The sequence below is a fragment of the Engraulis encrasicolus genome, chromosome 7 (genome assembly GCF_034702125.1).
Source record: "Engraulis encrasicolus isolate BLACKSEA-1 chromosome 7, IST_EnEncr_1.0, whole genome shotgun sequence".
NCBI lineage: Eukaryota > Metazoa > Chordata > Actinopteri > Clupeiformes > Engraulidae > Engraulis > Engraulis encrasicolus.
Genome location: NC_085863.1, coordinates 38,667,442 through 38,684,807, shown reverse-complemented (window position 1 = coordinate 38,684,807; position 17,366 = coordinate 38,667,442). Strand labels below are relative to the sequence as shown.

Genomic DNA, 17,366 nt, shown 5'->3' with positions numbered 1-17,366 from the left:
AGTATGGCATGTTTTCCCCCCTGATATCAACTTTGCTGCATCACTTCCGGTGGAGGAGGTCAAACCTTTTTTTTTTTTTCAGCATTCGCCATTCCAGTTGTTTGTTGGGATGTGTTTGAGTCACACCGGATGTATTACTCAAGACTGTGCCATTATAATTACACGAACATTTGAAGGTGTTACAAAGTTTGGTATCAAACTCTTTGCTGTGAGATTATCTCACATTGCGTTCAGTAGCGTGTTCTGCAAGAGTACGAGCGATGTTTTTCCCCTCAGGAGTGTCGTCTTGACTCGGGAGTCAAAGTTTTTGCATGAGTTGAAACCTTGTCAGCAACAGGGAGAGGCTTGGGAAGGCCTTGTGGTCTCTGCTTGAACTAGTAACCATGGCTGGGAATTTTGACGCCGAAGACCGAAACAGCTGGTATTGGGGAAGACTCAGTCGCCAGGACACAGCATCACTTCTGCAGGGACAGCGGCACGGGGTATTTCTTGTCAGAGACTCGGTTACAAGCCCTGGTGACTACGTGCTCTCCGTTTCAGAGAATTCCAAAGTGTCCCATTACATTATCAATAGTATCAGCAACAACCGCCAATCTGGAACAAGTAAGTCTATTGTGATCTTGACCTGTGACATTGAAGATAAATCGATGAAGTACATGTACACACAAGCATGTAACGCCCATTCTCATATACTAACTATAACTAGGCCGCTACTGATAGCAAGGTGTTCACTGTTTCTCAAGAAATCGTCATAAAACCGAAGCCTAAAGGGCACATGCACATCATCACCCATTAGAATGACACTGGTGTTTCATTGTTTCAATGTGAATTCGATTCCGCAACATTCTGTAACAGAGCGGTGGCTCGATGGAAGGGGCTAAAGAAAGTTTAGAGCCTATGCAATTTTCAGTACAAATGTGGTCCTAAGTCTTTCGGGCTGAATTGTGAACTGTGGTCGGTTCATTTACAAGATTGTGCCTGGAAACTACTTTTATTCCTTGAAATGTGTATTTGTTGCTAGACTTGTGATATTCACCTGTAAATATATGACCGCAAATGGTGTTTGAAATGTTACCAATGCTCTGAGTTTGGCTCATCTTTTGGTTTTCGCCAACCCTAGCTAACCTCAGTGGCATAGCGTCATCTCGGTGTTGAAGTAAACTCAACACCTGGGATGCCATGGAATGCGTATCTTTTCGGTTTCTATTTTACGGATCACAATATTCAAGTCACATATGCTTAGTCATAATGTGTCCATTGTAAATGAATAACACGCTGCCCATGGCTACATTTACAGCACGCCCCCCAAATCCAGACGTGGCCACGGTGTGAGGGGTGTGGAGGCTGGGAGTTATTCTGAGGCGCCGAATTCCGCCATGACAGTGTTCTGCAGGCATATTAAAGCTAGTTCTACTGTCAGTTTGTCATGTCTGCCAGGCTTAATAAAAGCATGACGTACTGCTTTCTTCCAGAGAAGTGGTTACATTTTAACAGACCATGTTGTGCCTTACTCATTCATCTTGCTAGCCTGTTAAAACTCGGAAGGCTGTGAGGCTGAAAAGTCGAACGAGGTCTTATCTCAAGAAAGGCTATTCCTTCAGTGTTTGTAGTTGGGCGGAGTGTTTTCCGGCTTATCATTGTGTCCGTTGGAAAAGGAAATCTGCACGCATGTTGTATGAATGATTGACCCGCATGTCTCTGTGGCAGTGACTAAACAGTGTGTTGTTTAAGGAATGCCTGTAATTCTTCCTTCTGGCCCTGATATTCTGTCTGAAACAAAAGCTTGTTAGGTGACCTTGTGCTCCTGCATTGAGTTTGAGGCACACCAGGGGACTTCCACCATTCCAAACAGTGGATATCAAAACCACCATCTCACTTCCCTTTGGCATTTATTGTACACATTGTGTCATGCATGGATGTCATGGAACACACAGGCCTCAGCCTTTACTTCTTCAAGCTCTTAACATTTCCTTGTCTTCATTCATCCATCCAGACCCGGCACCTCCACGTTACCGCATCGGAGACCAGGAGTTTGACGGCCTCTCTGCCCTTCTGGAGTTCTACAAGATCCACTACCTGGACACCACCACTCTGATCGAGCCGGTGTGTAAGATCAAGAATGCTGGCTTTGTGAGCTCTGCTTCTGCTGCCGGTGGTGGTGCTCCCACAAGGCCTGATGAGGTGGAATACGTGCGCGCCATCTTCGACTTCCCCGGTAACGATGACGAGGACCTTCCCTTCCGCAAGGGAGACGTCCTGCGGGTCATCGAGAAACCCGAGGACCAGTGGTGGAACGCGGCCAACCTGGACGGTCGACAGGGCATGATACCCGTGCCCTACGTGGAGCGCTACCGTCCCCCCTCGCCCACCGGAGCGGGCCAGACCGGGCCGGTTGGCACGGGGGCGTCCGATGGCTCGGGGGGCGCGCCGCCCACACAGTTGGACTATGCCCAGCCGGTGGTGAACACGCCACTGCCCAACCTTCAGAACGGACCGGTGTACGCCCGGGCGATACAGAAGAGGGTCCCCAACGCCTACGATAAAACCGCTCTAGCTCTGGATGTATGTACTTACACCTGCTTGTTTACGAAAACACACACACACACACACACACACACACACACACACACACACACACACACACACACACACACACACACACTATTATTATCATTACCACTGAAAACAGTGAATTGACACTCACATAGACACTGTGTCAAGCTAACAGTAGGTGACTGTTGACGCACAAATCCTATTGTTAGGCTGTTAATGAATGGTGCCTCTCTGAGTGCAGATCGTATTGAGTGTGAGGTCAGTCAAATGTCTGCTGTGAGTAGATGGCAGTTTCATAGTCTGGTCGGTGGTTGGTACTCTTGCTGGGAAATGAAATAATCTCAATTACCCTGACTGAATTAATACAATTTTATTCTACAAAGCGGACTATGCATACATTGTTTTTGCTTACATCTATTTCACCTCTGCACATTGCTGACTTGAATGACATACAGTACATAGCTTAAAGCAGACCAGGGGTGCATTTCTGGAAAGCGTAGTTGCTAAATATGTTAGCTACTTTGTTGGTTGCAATGCAATTTCCCATTGGCACCTACCGAAGTTGCTAACTGCTAACAACTACGCTTTCCAGAAATGCACCCCTGTTCAACTAGTGGACTGTGGGCCAGAGGCGCCCCACTGACTGACTTGAAATTGGAATGTAGATCAATGGTTTTTGTGACGTCTGACTTAGCCTCTGAAAAACCCAGTGATTTTTCCATACGTCCCTCTTGGTACTGAAGTTGAATAGCACTGCTGTTATAAGATAAAATAACAACTTCTTTTGAGGCACTCTGTAGCCAGAGTTTAATAAAGGCATTTTAACTTTAGTAACACTTGCACATTTTTAACTTTAGTAAGGAGTGTCTCATAAGTTCTTTTGTCTTTTCATGGCTGTTAGACGCCCCTGTATTTTTAATGAGCACCCTTTTTTTCCTAGACTTGGATAAGTGGGCTAGTGAAGCATTCCCTTATCTCTTTTTTGTTAGCACTGCTATTATGTTTGGTTATGATTGTTTTTTAGGGATGTGTCATGAACAAGAATTCCACAGCCAAATGACATTGCTCCTGCTACCGCAGTCATGGTAACCCAGTTTGTTGTTGTTGTGTTGTGCAGGTGGGCGACATGGTGAAGGTGACCAAGATCAATGTGAACGGCCAGTGGGAGGGCGAGTGCAAGGGCAAGAAAGGCCACTTCCCCTTCACCCACGTCCGCCTCCTAGACCAGCAGTACCCAGACGACGAGAGCTGAGAGGTTGCGCACATGCACATGCAGACACATGCACACATCCTCCCCAAGACCCTGCTGTATTGTGTGAATGTCTGACACCCACCCCCTCTACTTCCCTGCCCTACACCACATAGGCCCCCTCTCCATCCCCTTGTCCCTGGCCCAGTTGTGAGTACAGATGGTGCAGAAACACCCTGCGGTTCCTCTCACCATTTCAGTATTCAGATGATTACACTTAAACACACACACACACACACACACACACACACACACACACACACACACCGTGTTTGTGTTCATTTGTGCATACAAATTCATCCATGGCTCATAGCTCCACCCCCACTCCCTTTTTTTGGCCAAAATCCCACCTACACATGCATAGATCATGCAGAGCACAAGACTGTTCCTTTTAGGTTTATTTCAAATTCAATTTGCCATACAATCTGCAGAGCCACAAGGGATGGGGTATTGGAGTGTCCCCTTGCTTTCAAATACGAGAACGCGTGTGTGTGAGAGAGAGAGAGAAACGGAGAGCAATACCTTTCCCTGCACAATAGGAATCCTTGGTTCAAGGTCCAAACACTACAGACTGCCTGATGTTCAAATTGTTTTTTTACTGAAAAGATGGAAAATATTATGATGATGAGATTATCATATATGTATAGTACATAGCATTATTATTATTATTATTATCTTCTTAATGGTGTCATTGTTTGTCTGTTTTTTTGTATTATCATGGTTTTGCCCACATGTCTTATGACCAAATGCCATCTGTTTGATTATATTGGGAGTGGATTTGTTGAGACCTCTTTCATGGCAAAGGCAAAGCTATTCTTGTTCACTGAGAGCAACTGTCTGTTGTAAATTAGCTGTAAAATGGGGCATTGCTGAACAGTGACTAAAAAGAATATTGTTTTTTTTTTTTTTTTTTTAAACTTCTATTCATCATTACCATATTTATACATTTTTATATACCCCACCCCCTTTTTTGTGCCCATTCCTTTAAAATGCATTTGTCTTTGTTGGTTGTATTGTTCTTCTCCTTCTCCTGTGCCAAAGACACAGGTGCCTCTTGACACACATAGTGCTTTTTACAATAATGCAAACAACTTAAATGCTAATGAGAGTATTATTAAGATTTTTTTAGGAGTTGTTCGCTTTTGTGTTTTTTGGCGTGTGATGGTGTATAAGTGTGTTCCTTGCTCCAAAGGCACGTTTTGCCGTCACCGCTGCTGCCGCTGCTGCTGTTGCTGCCGCCGCTGCTGAGTCAGTGTGGCCTCTAGTGTGTTCAGGGGGGAGTTTGTGTGACACGCCAGACAGACACTAGCAGCTGCTGTCCCCGGACTTGTCCCCTCAGGTCCGCCGCTGTGTCTGTACGAGAGCAGTCTGCTGCTTATGAAAGGTGACAAGCAAGCGTGAGCTTCGGTGACAAAAATTATGCAATACTCTTAATCAAAAGGAGGACCTGCGCTGTGAAACAAATAATCATTTTTGGGGGGAAATGCTTTGAGGCATTGCATTGGAACGCTCGGATAAGGTCAAGCCTTTTCTATCCAGGGGCCTGTGCCAAGTTGAACTTATTTGCTAAAAAGCTCACCTAGTCTGGCTGTTTATTTTCTTCTCTCTGCAAGCTAAACATGTTTTTTATTATTGTTATTGGGAAAAGGGATCCCTGATTGTAAATCACATGTCAAACCTATTCAAGTCGCAACTGGGCCATGAGGTATACAAGCTTTCGACCTCTGTCTCATTTCTTAGGTTGTGAAAGCATTTATGAAAGAGACTCAAAGTCTGTCTGGTGTAAGGTGATTCACAATTGAATAAATTAGTAGTCTATTCAGTCACTCAGCCAGTAACATGCCTTTAACTTTACCATCTTTTAAATTACAGATCAAAACACGCTGTGAGATGGCCTCATGCCTTTATTATCAGTGATGTTAATGCGCTAGCACCCCTGAGAATGTAGTCATTACATTCATAGTGGAGTAACACTGACCTTTTGTTATAGGCCAACGAACCATTGATGAGTGTGAATACCATGATACAGGATATCACCTTCTCATTGGTGTTGATGTGTTGCCAACCCTAGAGTATTCAGACATAACTGTACATTCATATTGATGAAACAGACGTTTTATTACAGGCCATTAGAGTGAATATTGACCAGTCTGTTTGCTATGATGTCGGTCTGTCGTTGTTACTCAATAGAGCTGATAAAAGGTTGATTATCTGTTAAGCAGTTTGAATCTGTGTGCATGATTATCTGCTTTTACAACCTTGTGTGAAATGGTGTTAAATTAATCTCATCATTAAAAGATGTAATTATTAAAAGATGCAATTAGTATAGATATGACTGAGACTTGTTTAGGGGAAAAGATGACTAATAAGCCTTGGGAAATGTCATGAAATTAATACAGTATGTCATGGTGAAAAAGGGCAAACTTATTCTCCCCACCTCTCACGTCAAGATTAAGACTCATTTCCTTGTAACACCCTTGTATCTGAGCGCCCTCATCTGTGTGATGTGTGAGTAGTCATTTGTGACTTCATCTCCTTGGCTCCATACAGTGCTAGCCTCTGAACTGTAGCTGCCTTCCGTATCAAACCTCTCTTACAAATGCACCAGTGGGCTGAACACAAAAAAATCTGCCTGACAACACAGTGAAAGAAAATCTGAGACCCTTATTTCCCCACTAATGACACTGTAACTGCTGAGGGAGACAGAAGAGCAACACTACACATAATAAGATAAGATGGTAGCCATGGAATCATGGGCACTTTTCTCATTCCACCTTTTGTTTCCTTTTGAATGACTATTGTCTGGGGGGGCAATCACTAATGCTTCCAATTTGCCATTTACGCTTGGGTGTATTCCACAGACTTGGAGCATTGTCATGAAAATCACTATTTGAGTTTACATATTTAAAAAAATAAAATAAGGGAAGAGTTATTTTGTTATTTGAATTGTCCTAAGTGAATGTTGACACCAAGTATTGGCATCAGTTTACATATTTGTCCTGACGATAACTCTGTTTTTCCTCGCATCACTTTGATGCACCGTGCCTTTTTTCAAGTCCATGTGTCGGAAAGTCATGTCTTTTGATCATTTTAAAAGCATCTTGTTTTAAGGTCATATGCCTCTCTGGCCTGTGTTCCATAGCATTCCATGACCCAATGTTTGTTCAGAATCATACCTTTTTATTTTGTACAAGGGATGTAATGTGTTAACATACTCAGTAAATAAAATCATAACATCAAAATGTGTTTTTTATTCTTCTGTTACATTTTGAGATATAATGTATATAATGGGGGGGAATTAAGGGCCCATGGTAAAAATAGCAAATCACAATGGACACCCACCTGTCATGTTATCCATGACATAGCCTACTATGCATTTAACAACCTTATGTGAGTCGTGAGGCTACTGTACAACGCCTACAGTCAAGCCTGTTCAGCTATATGTTCTGCACATGAGTCCAATGTAAGAGGAGGAGGGGGCCGTGCCTATGAGAGTTGCGTGGATAGAGTAGGCTACATTTCCCGGATGGAGTCCCGACGCCATCTTTAGAGTAAGGCTACCGGTAGAGTGGGAACTCCGTGCCGCTGTTGCTCCGTTAGGAATCCTCGGTCGAGATTCTCTCCCGTCCCTGAGCTTCTTCACCTCCGCCCGCTCGAGATCGCCAACCCCAAGACTGTGCAAAATGGGAGACCGGGACAACCTAGTATATCAGGCGAAACTTGCCGAGCAAGCTGAAAGATACGACGGTAAGCAGTGATTAGCTCAATGAGAGATACCGTGGTTACTGCAGGACATGTTCCTCACCCTCCCTCTTGTGGAGGGCTGGGGGGAGAGGGCGAAAGCGGGGCAGCGGGCGAGCTGCTTTTCCTAATAAGCCGAGTAAATGGGGGAAACGGAATGTGTGCAGAATGAATGAAACTAATGATGATAACTTGAGACTGTGAAATGCTCAGAATTGTATCACAAGAGGCTGACGGCAACTTAAGAGGTTGACCGACTCCTCTGAAGGCAGGGCTGCTTAGCTAGCTTGCTCATCAGTGGTCCGCAAGCTAGTCCAGGAGATAGCTTTGCGCTAGCAGTAAGTCGAGTTGGAAGGTGTCATATTCAAACTATCCCTAACGTTATGGAATAGAAATAACTCGGACATGGTATTCAACAAACCGTTCAACGTATTGGGTGATTGTCTGAAATACAATGGCAGGAATACGTATATTGTACATTAATGTAACAGTACACTAATGAATGTGTTAAGACTTGGTGCAGAGATATTATGAATTAATGGTGCCAATTTATAAATATGCAAACGCACGTGCTGGTTTACCTTAATGGCTTTCGAGAACTATTGAACCCAGTTCGTTCGTGTTAAAGGTGAACATTTCTCGCAGTGAGTTAGAGCTGGTTGGAGTGGCTAACAACTAAGTTCTGTCACATTTGCTGCCGAGAGAGAGCATGCTACCCAGGCTGTAGCCTCTGCCATGGTGGGTTGGGTTTCATGTGGACTCGTGTATCACACGTTTCCTCACTGTAGCGCATTAAGCTAAACTCAAGGACCGTTTAACTACAACTGCTCTATTACAATTCGAGAGCTCACTACTGACATTTCTACCGTTTTCTGTCTGTTGTCGTCTGTTTTCAGTATTGGTCCTCAAGTAAACAGTTATTAGAATAATAATTTATATATATATATATATATATATATATATATATATATATATATATATATATATATATATATATAAAAAAACACATCGGCTTGGTCATCCTGTTAGGCAGCCCAAGCCCGAAATCTAATTGTCAGAGTGCATGAATACGCCTATGCAAGCCAGCCCAGAGGCGGTAGTTATCTAGATAAGCTTTGTGTAAAGAGAGAAGTATTTCTATACGCCCCTGAAGTGGTCAGTTTTAAGTAAGGATGTGTGTTATTTGGAAACTGAATGCTGTCCCCATGGGTCCCTCAGTTCTACTTGACGCTGCTACCCTGTCACTCCCTAGAAATAAGTCAACTCACCAGCTGTGCTTACTCAGTACAGCCCTTCAAGTTTGATATGCATTCATTGACTTAGTAACAACAGGTGAACACTTTGCCTAGCCTAGACTTCCCAGTTGTGCGTCAGGGGTAGAAACAATTTAACTCCTTTCCAAAACAATTGGTTACACATTATGTGAATTCAATCAAGGGATAGCCAGCCTGCCTAATGTGAATACCTGTAATGTTCATAAGCAGACAGAATACATGTCTGAATGATTTGCTGCCCTTCAGTGTTTGTAATAGTAATAATAATAGGCTTTGTGAATTCTGGCATGGTTAGGTGTTGCTGTCAAAGACTGACATGGTTATTGTAAAACAGTAGATGGTGAGAAGGGCCGCATGTTGTGCTGATAGTGATGACTCCTTTTCTGATTGACACATTGCCGTCGACAAGTGTGGGCTGTTGTTTGCAGATGTGTGTGTGTCTGTCTGTGTTTGTGGCCATTGATTGATGGAATGAGCCAACACAATTCAAAGAAATCTTATAAAGGCCAGAGAGTTTGAAGCGTTTCAGTCGTTTTAAGAATTAATTTTCATTTTTTTTCTGCGGAAGGACTAATGTGTCACTGATTGGATTCCAAGCATAATAAGCATCCAATATTCACTCAAGCGTTATTCAATTCAAGCATTCAATATATTCAATCTTTACAATAATGTTAAGAATAAAAGTGAAGATAACCATACTAAGTAAGTAGACATTACTCTGATACTGATAGTAAACATCCTCACTGCAAGACGATCTATATGATTTCTCCACTTTGGCAGATTCGAGGCGATCTTGTACTCAATTTCACGATTCACAATATCGCCCACCCCTATGCTCAACAGTTCATGTTTTTGTCATCCAAAGCCACCTTCCTTAATTTTCTGCAAGATCAATAATGTTGATGTTATTAATACCATTGATTATGTTAAATAGTCTATCTAGTATACCTGCCTTTCCTCCCTTTTTATCCTCAATTAATTTGCGGCCTAACCAAGCTTACAACTAGGGAGCAGGGGTGCAATTCTCGACAGCACGATTACTTCCTAAGTAAGCTACTTAGGCCAATTTGGTGCATTTTCTTTTGTTAACCTACTAAGTTGCTAGCTGGTTATCAACAATGCTTTCGAGAAATAGTATGAAAGTTTTCAGTCACAGTGCAGTCTCTTTTGTCGAAACCCCAAGCTGCTTTAAACATAAAAAGTCAATTTTATGTCTTGTAATGTCAGTCGTCTTTCTTTATTACCTTTCGAAATTAGTAATTTTTGCAAGACTTCTAGTCTAAATGCCATTGGCATCCCCCTTCATACCCTAAAAAGAGGGCTCCTTTGACACAATAGTGGCATTATTATGTTTTTTTTTTAAATGGCTTGGAATGTTCATTGGGAGTCTGCATGTCAGTGGCTGCATGGAGTGCAACCTCTTTTTAACTAGGCGAGTCCAATTAGTGCTGGCCTTTTGTTTTTTTTTCCCTGAGTGCTCATCAGAGTATGTCATGAAGCGGTGAGACATGTTGTGGTGTTTCTCCCAGCAGTGTATGGAATGGGTGTTGTTGTGTACCACAAAGGTGGTTCATTGACAAATGTGATGATTTAACCCAGATTTTGTGTGCAGCCGTAACCCTGATGGAACCAGATTGGCCTTTTCCAGTGTGTTTTAGTTCCGAGTTTTAAGCCGTGGGGCTCTCCTATTCATTGTTTTTACAGCTACCTCTTAATTAAGTCAGGTTAACTACTTAATGAATCACTTGACTCGCGTTTGTTGTTGTACACTTTCCGCAACAGGCTATCACATCAGTGTCAGGTTGTTGAGGCAAACTTGTACACAACGCGTCTCATCAGTCCAGACACTAGCCTTGTGCTTGGGTGCGTTTCTCAAAAGCGTAGTTGTTAGCCAGTTATCAATTTGAGTAGTTGCCAATGGAAAATTGGCATTGCAAACACGTAGTTAGCAACTTTGGTTTAGAGAAATTCATCCTTGGGCTCTTGCATGGGATACCCACTTATGCTGGTCTCTCGGCTGCTATGCCCCCTCTTGTGGCCTGTGTGCTATTCTCTCGGATGGATACGCTAGCCTTGGCACGCCCATACCTCCTGTGACGCTGCACTTTGCATTTCCCTCAGAGAAATGGGTTGACAATGAATATTAACAAGACCTCCAGAGGAGATTTGAAGCTGCAGTAACCAGGCTAGGCTTACCCCTCATGTGGCCCTGTGTGTGGGGAAGCGTGCTCTGAAACGGGACCCCGAAAACAGTGGCCCTACAGACCCTATGCAGTGACGGGCCAGGTGTGGTCTCCAGCAAGACTGGCTCTGTACTTGTCTCACTGCATGCATGCTCTCCTCACCCGTCCTGTCAGCTTGGTTCTCTGTCCAGCTCCCCACTCCCCTACTGGGCTTTCCTCTCCTCCTCTCCTTGGCTCTCCTCTCCTGTCTGCTGCTGAGCTCTCCTCTCCTCTCCTTTCTGCTGGCCTCTCCTCTATGCTTTGCTCTCTTCTCTTCTTTTCTCTGCTCTCCTCTCCAGTCCTTTCCTCTCCTCTCCTCTCCTTTCCTTTCCGCTGTCCTCTCCTCAATGGTCTCCTCCTCTCTTCGTATCTCCTCTCCTCTCCAGTCCCCTCCTGTCCTGTCTGGTGCTGGGCTCTGTGTCCGGCTCTCCTGCGTGCTCCAATGGAATGCACGAAGGAGAAAGTGCAGCTGGGGTCGAGCCAGATGAGCAAATGCAGCCCCTAGAACGCCCGTCTGGCTGGCTGTGGGTGTGGAGCACTAGGACTGAGTGAGCAGCAGCAGCAGGAGGAGGGGGGGGGGGTCGCTTACGTAATGTCTTCTTTCTTTTTTTTGGCACAGTCTTGTGAATGGTCGTGTTCATATGGACCCGTCTAGTGGCTGGAAGTCAAAAGGGAAAAGCGCTATCAGAATGGACTGTCTTTGTCCCCCACCCTCCCACTCCCCTTTCTTCTCAGTGTCCTCATTCCCCTCCTCTCCCTGCCACTCCTCCTCCTCCTCCTCCACCACCACCTCTACTCTCCATAGATGAGGAAGTACACTGTTGCTCTGCTCTGCCTGCCTGTGGTCTTTGTGGGAGGGCTCCTCTCCGGCCACCCAACCGACCTGAAAGAATTCCAATTCAGTGTGGTAATGTGAGTGCCAATGCAAAAATCCCCCAGCAGGACCCCTTACCCTAACCCCAACGCACCCCGGCCCACACTACACTACACCACCGGACCGCACCCCCCGCATCCCTCCCTGCCTCTCTCCAGCTTACAGTAACGAGCCAGCATACATCAGGCAGGCAGGCAGCCTGTCTGCTGTGCTGTTCAAGCTCTGGGCCTGCATCAGACTAATGAACTGGCCTGTTTTTTTTTCTTCTTGTTCTTTGTACTGCAAGCTTTTTATCTTCCTTGTGAACAGAGTTAATTTTGGTACAAGGGTTGTAGTCTTTCCCTGTTTTCTACTTTGCTGGTGTCGGTGTCCTTTTTTTTTTTTTTTTTTTGGGAGGATGGAGTAAAACGTCATCTATATATACTCATACAATGACATTATTTGTACTCTAAATATAGACACACCCCGTTTGCATGAATATGACTTCTGTGATGAGGACATCCATTTTAAAACACTTTTTAAAAACACACTTTTAATGTTCTAATGCAGGCATACATTGAAGCTGAGAAGCACAGTTTGTACCAAGACACCCTAGATGTATGCTTAACTTCAGCCTAGATTTATGGCATGCAATTCTTTGAGAACAAAAACGTTGCATATTTTCACCCAGAGATTCTTGTCTGGCATAATCCCCCCCTGATCACTTGAATAGAGCAAGTCACCCCTCAGGGTAGTGAGAGAGAGGGAGATAGAGAGAGTGGGGGCCAGAGAGGGAGAGAGAGAGAGATCCAGAGATGTCCCCTCTGACGAGTGGCGTCGAGTTACGGCAGTGCATTACCAAGAGCTCATGATGTCCTACTATTGGCTGTGGCCTGACTACTGCCATTTTTTCCTCCCCCCCTCCCTCACCTCCTCTCTTTCTCTCTCTTTCTCTCTCTCTAATGGCTTTCACCCCCAGCATAGCCCTCTTCTACTCCTCTCCTCTTCTACTCCTCTAGTCTGCACTCTGGGACTGGGTGCACTGCACTGCCCTCAGAGGCTGCTTTTCAGGTGGAGGCTTGTGCGAAAAGAAGGACTTATGCAGCTCATTAACTTCCATTGTGCTGGCGAAAAGGGTTTGACTGGCTGATTTGCTGCGTTCACACTGGTGTTGTGAAGAGTTGAGGAGCTAATGGGTCTCATATAGGGGATGTTGGGGGAGGTTTGGCTAAGCGGATGGAGGTGGGGTGTAAATGTAAGTGTAGGCATGAGTCATGAATGGTGGCCTCCTCTCGTCTTGTTTGAACACGATTCGCAAATACCTCCCTGGGCACGAGGAGTTACCCCTACCCCCACCTACCTTTTGAAACTGAGGGTGATGAGCCCTTCTCTCCCTACCTACCTGCCTTCCTTCCTACCTTCCTACATGCCTGCCTTCCTTCCTACCTTCCTACATGCCTGCCTTCCTTCCTACCTTCCTACATGCCTGACTTCCTTTCTTGGATTTGCTAGGGCACTGGAGCTTCTTTTTGCATATGAATCGGGAAGGGAGGGAGGGAGAGCACATACAGAGATTCCGTTTTATGTTATAAAGTTAGCCCTTTTGTCCTGCACATGCATTTTTGGACTTGTGTGCTGCAGCACTACCTCCTTCCTTCTCTTGCCTTATGGGTTGCCCTAAACTGGGCATGGGACCAGGCTTTCCCTCCCTCTGTCTACCTACCTGGCTGCATCCCTTGGCTTCGCTTGCTGGTCCACAGGAGCCTTGTCTTTTGCTTATTGATTGTCCTAAACTGGGAAGTTCGGGCCCAGGCTTCCCCCCACTCCCTTCCTCCCCTTCTCCCTGGCTGCCTGCCTGCCTGCCTCCCTTGGCTTTGCTAGTCCACTGGTGCCTCTTCCGTTTTTGCTTATGGATTGTGATAAACCGGGCGCGGGCCCAGGCTTTCCATTAAAGAGCACAGAAGTGGTTAAATGAACCCTGCTGCCGCGCCTGTAATCACATTAGGACTCTAAAATGGATTTGCAGGCAGCCGTAGGCCACCCTCCCATTTACTTCGTTGTCCTTTTTATTCAGATCGCAGAGACACGTCTTTCATTAATCAGAAGCTCCTAGTTTCTTTTTTTTTCAAAGGTCGTCCTTTTTTGAGCAGTTTGTTCGTGACTTCTCAAGGGGCGTTGCAGTTTTTTTTCACCTCGTTCGGAAGTTAAAGTCTTAAGCCACCTTACTTAGGTGTGTCCCTCCTGTCCATCAAGGTCAGCCTATCAAGTGCCACAAAGCACTGCTTAACCTCACTTGTCATGAATAATAAATCAATGACGTGTGCATGTGTCCTTTATTACTGCCAATGCAGATCCATGGTCCACGGGTCTCACAGTGCTTTATACACACATTGATCAGAAATGTGGATTGTCAATGTATTGGCCTGGTTGGACCACCACTCTGCGGCCTAGTTATTATTTTTTAGTTCCACAGAGAACGTTTTGTTATGTTGGTAGTGTGGAAGTGACTGCACACAGTGTAAATGTACTATATTGAGTGGGTTTAGTTAGTTACCAGTTATTCTCCAGGGAAAGTCCTCTCCACAGCAAATAGACACAAAACACCTTTGAATGCCAGAATTCTCCTGACCTTTGCATTGCCTAGTAGCAGGCTACGTGTTGAAGGTCAGAGGTGCATGAGGTCATAAATAGCCCTGTGACGGGAACGCCACACCATTTTGGTAACCGCTGCCGAAAATAGGCTCACCGGTGCCTATTCTGCAAAAACACACAAGCCAGCCACACTTAATTTTCTCTTAGGCTCAGCCTATTTCATGTAATTAATTAGCTAATGTGCATTTTTTAAAAATATATATGTATATTAGGGCTTTTTGCCTTTTATTTTTTCACATGACAGTGGAGGAGACTAGAGTAGAGTAGGGTAGAGTACTTGTATTAATCCCAAAGGGAAATCAAGGTGTCTGACAGCTTACATAGAACGAAGACCTTACACACATTATTGCTCATGGCAGTAAACGTATAGCAAAATCTGAGTAACACACACACACACACACACACACACACACACACACACACACACACACGCACACACGCACACACACACACACTCTGGAGAGCCAGGAAATGAGTGGGGAGAGAGAGACAGGGAAGGATTGGCAAATGACCCGGGCAGGAATCGAACCTGAGTCGCCAGCGTAGTAATCCAGTGCCCTACTGTTAGGCCACAGCAGGGCCGCAAAATTAATGCAACGTAAAGTGTTTGGTGGTACTACGTAATCTCAAGTGAGCTTTTCCCCTTTTATCAAGTAGCTCACTCTGCCTTGAAGGAGATGGGTCCTCACCGGGTTAGTGTGAAAAATGATTCATAGATGAACAGATACAAAGTCTAGGTATCAAACAGGGTGGGGTTTTCGTGATGGCTTTTTAATGGCTTAAGGTGCTACCATCAGTTTTCAGTGTGCATGAAGATAACAGCAGTAGCAGCAGGAAGTGCCTGTAATTAATGCTCTGAAACTGAGAGATAAGTGGTCCGATTGCATGTTCAGTCATCTGCAGTTGTCTTTGTTCATGCCGTCTCTGTCTTAAGCTTGCTATTTGGCTGAATGAATAAGTTATTCATTACGAACTGCAGGGCTCCAGAGTGCGACCAATTTGGTCGCATATGCGCCCATTTTTTTCAATGGTGCGCCTAAAAAATATTTTTAGGCGCACCGGTGCGACCAGCCATCAGTAGAACCAAATCAATTACCAAACAACCGTTTTAATGGACATAAAATGAATAGTCATTTTACAGTAGTGGCCCATCATCACACAATAAAACGTGTGGATGCGGTCATTCCTTCAACTCCGCTGAACTACCGTAGCTTTCTCCCCCTTCCTCGTTCACAGGCAGCCCGACGTTTCAGAATAGAATGTTCGACTTCGCTCAACTATCCGAGTTCACATGTGGCAGCGAGTTTTGCAACGGACGAGAGAGTTAGGCTACAAGCACGGTAAAAACAGCAAAATGACGTGAGGATATTTTAAACACGAGAGTCACAATCACGGGGAAAAACGAAATGGCTTGAGCGGATATTAAACATTGCCACACAAAAACGCAGACGGCTGCGAATAATTGCCCGTTTGAGCCGCGTGCAGAGTTGGCCAAACAACAGGTGACGCGCTAGTCTGTCGGGACTTCTGTGAGAGTTTTTTTGATAGCGATTAGGGCAGGCTACATAGGCCTATCAGTCGGCAAGGAATCGTTCATGCACCTCGAGACAGCAAGAGAGAGAGAGAGAGAGAGAGAGAGAGAGAGAGAGAGAGAGAGAGAGAGAGAGAGAGAGAGAGAGAGAGAGAGAGAGAGAGAGAGAGAGAGAGAGAGAGAGAGAGAGAGAGAGAGAGAGAGAGAGTGTGTGAGTGTGTGAGTGTGTGAGTGTGTGAGTGAGTGAGTGAGTGAGTGAGTGAGTGAGTGAGTGAGTGAGTGAGTGAGAAATAGACAAAACCCACCTCAGATTCCACTGTAAACATAAGCTAGGCTATTTATGTCTAATGATTTTTAAAATCATGACATTTTAGCAGGGTTTGTTCCATCCATCCATCCATCTATCCATCTTCATATTGTAACTCTGTGCTTGTGCCGTGTGTGTAGCCTTATTGCAGAAAAGGCTGGTATGTTGATCTTACTAGTCAAACACATAACTGACTAAAAGGCTACTAATTTGGTCTTTTCTACCAGCCAAACTGCTTGTAGCCAAGATGTGTTAGTTAGGTAGCCTACTGTCATGTCTTATAAGGAGCACATTTGGAAGACTAGTCTATAGCACATAATGCTCCAGGTCTTTTAAAATATAGCAACAATAATAGAATAATAATAATAATAATAATAATAATAATAATAATAATTTATCATTTATAATAAAAATAATGTATTACTATTATTATTATTCTATTATTGTTGCTATTGTCATTATTTTTAATTATTATTTTTTTTTTAAAGCTGAGGTGCGTGTGTGTATGGGGTGGTGAAAACATTTGGGTGCACCTAAATTTTGTGCTGGTGCACCTAAAAAAATGTTTTAGGCGCACCAGTGCAACCAGTGAAAAAAGTTAGTCTGGAGCCCTGCTCTGTAAAGGAAATGTAGATTATTGGCTCTACCTGAGCTGTTTCTCCTTCATTTGGTCCAGTGAGTTTTGTTGTAAGCTACTGGACCTCTTGAGTTTTTGGTTTCAACTGAAGGCTTGAGATAACATGACTGGGGGGCATGATAATCTTAATGCACACAGTATTCCTTGATGTCGGTGGGTACTATGCATATTGTTTCAGGACCCCTGTGTGTCCTCTACCTTCGGTGAGTCTTATTCAGTCAGTTGGTGTTCTGTCAAGTTGGGTTGCGGCTAGTATAGTCAAAATGGCCGGTAGCCTGTTACAGGTGCACTGTGCCAAAATTGGTCATACTAGTTAATATTTGTTTATTACTTTGTAAACATTCATA

General features: G+C 44.4%; 2 protein-coding genes across 3 annotated transcripts in view; both read left to right on the top strand.

Moving 5' to 3' along the window:
• The first annotated feature begins 50 nt into the window (after positions 1-50).
• On the top strand, positions 51-6,020 carry LOC134452842 (adapter molecule crk-like). The gene is made up of 3 exons (XM_063203477.1): positions 51-603; positions 1,994-2,562; positions 3,671-6,020. The coding sequence occupies exons 1-3, from the start codon at positions 384-386 to the stop codon at positions 3,803-3,805; spliced, it is 924 nt and encodes a 307-aa protein (XP_063059547.1). The 5' UTR covers positions 51-383; the 3' UTR covers positions 3,806-6,020.
• Positions 6,021-7,288: 1,268 nt separating this feature from the next.
• LOC134452843 (14-3-3 protein epsilon-like) overlaps positions 7,289-17,366 on the top strand; it is a 42,940-nt gene continuing 32,862 nt past the window's right edge. Inside the window, exon 1 of one of the 2 annotated variants that reach the window (XM_063203478.1) lies at positions 7,289-7,549. In XM_063203478.1, the coding sequence (XP_063059548.1) occupies positions 7,486-7,549 (64 nt within the window). In that variant the 5' untranslated portion in view covers positions 7,289-7,485. The remainder of the gene's footprint in view (positions 7,550-17,366) is intronic. The other variant, XM_063203479.1, reaches the window with a different exon arrangement.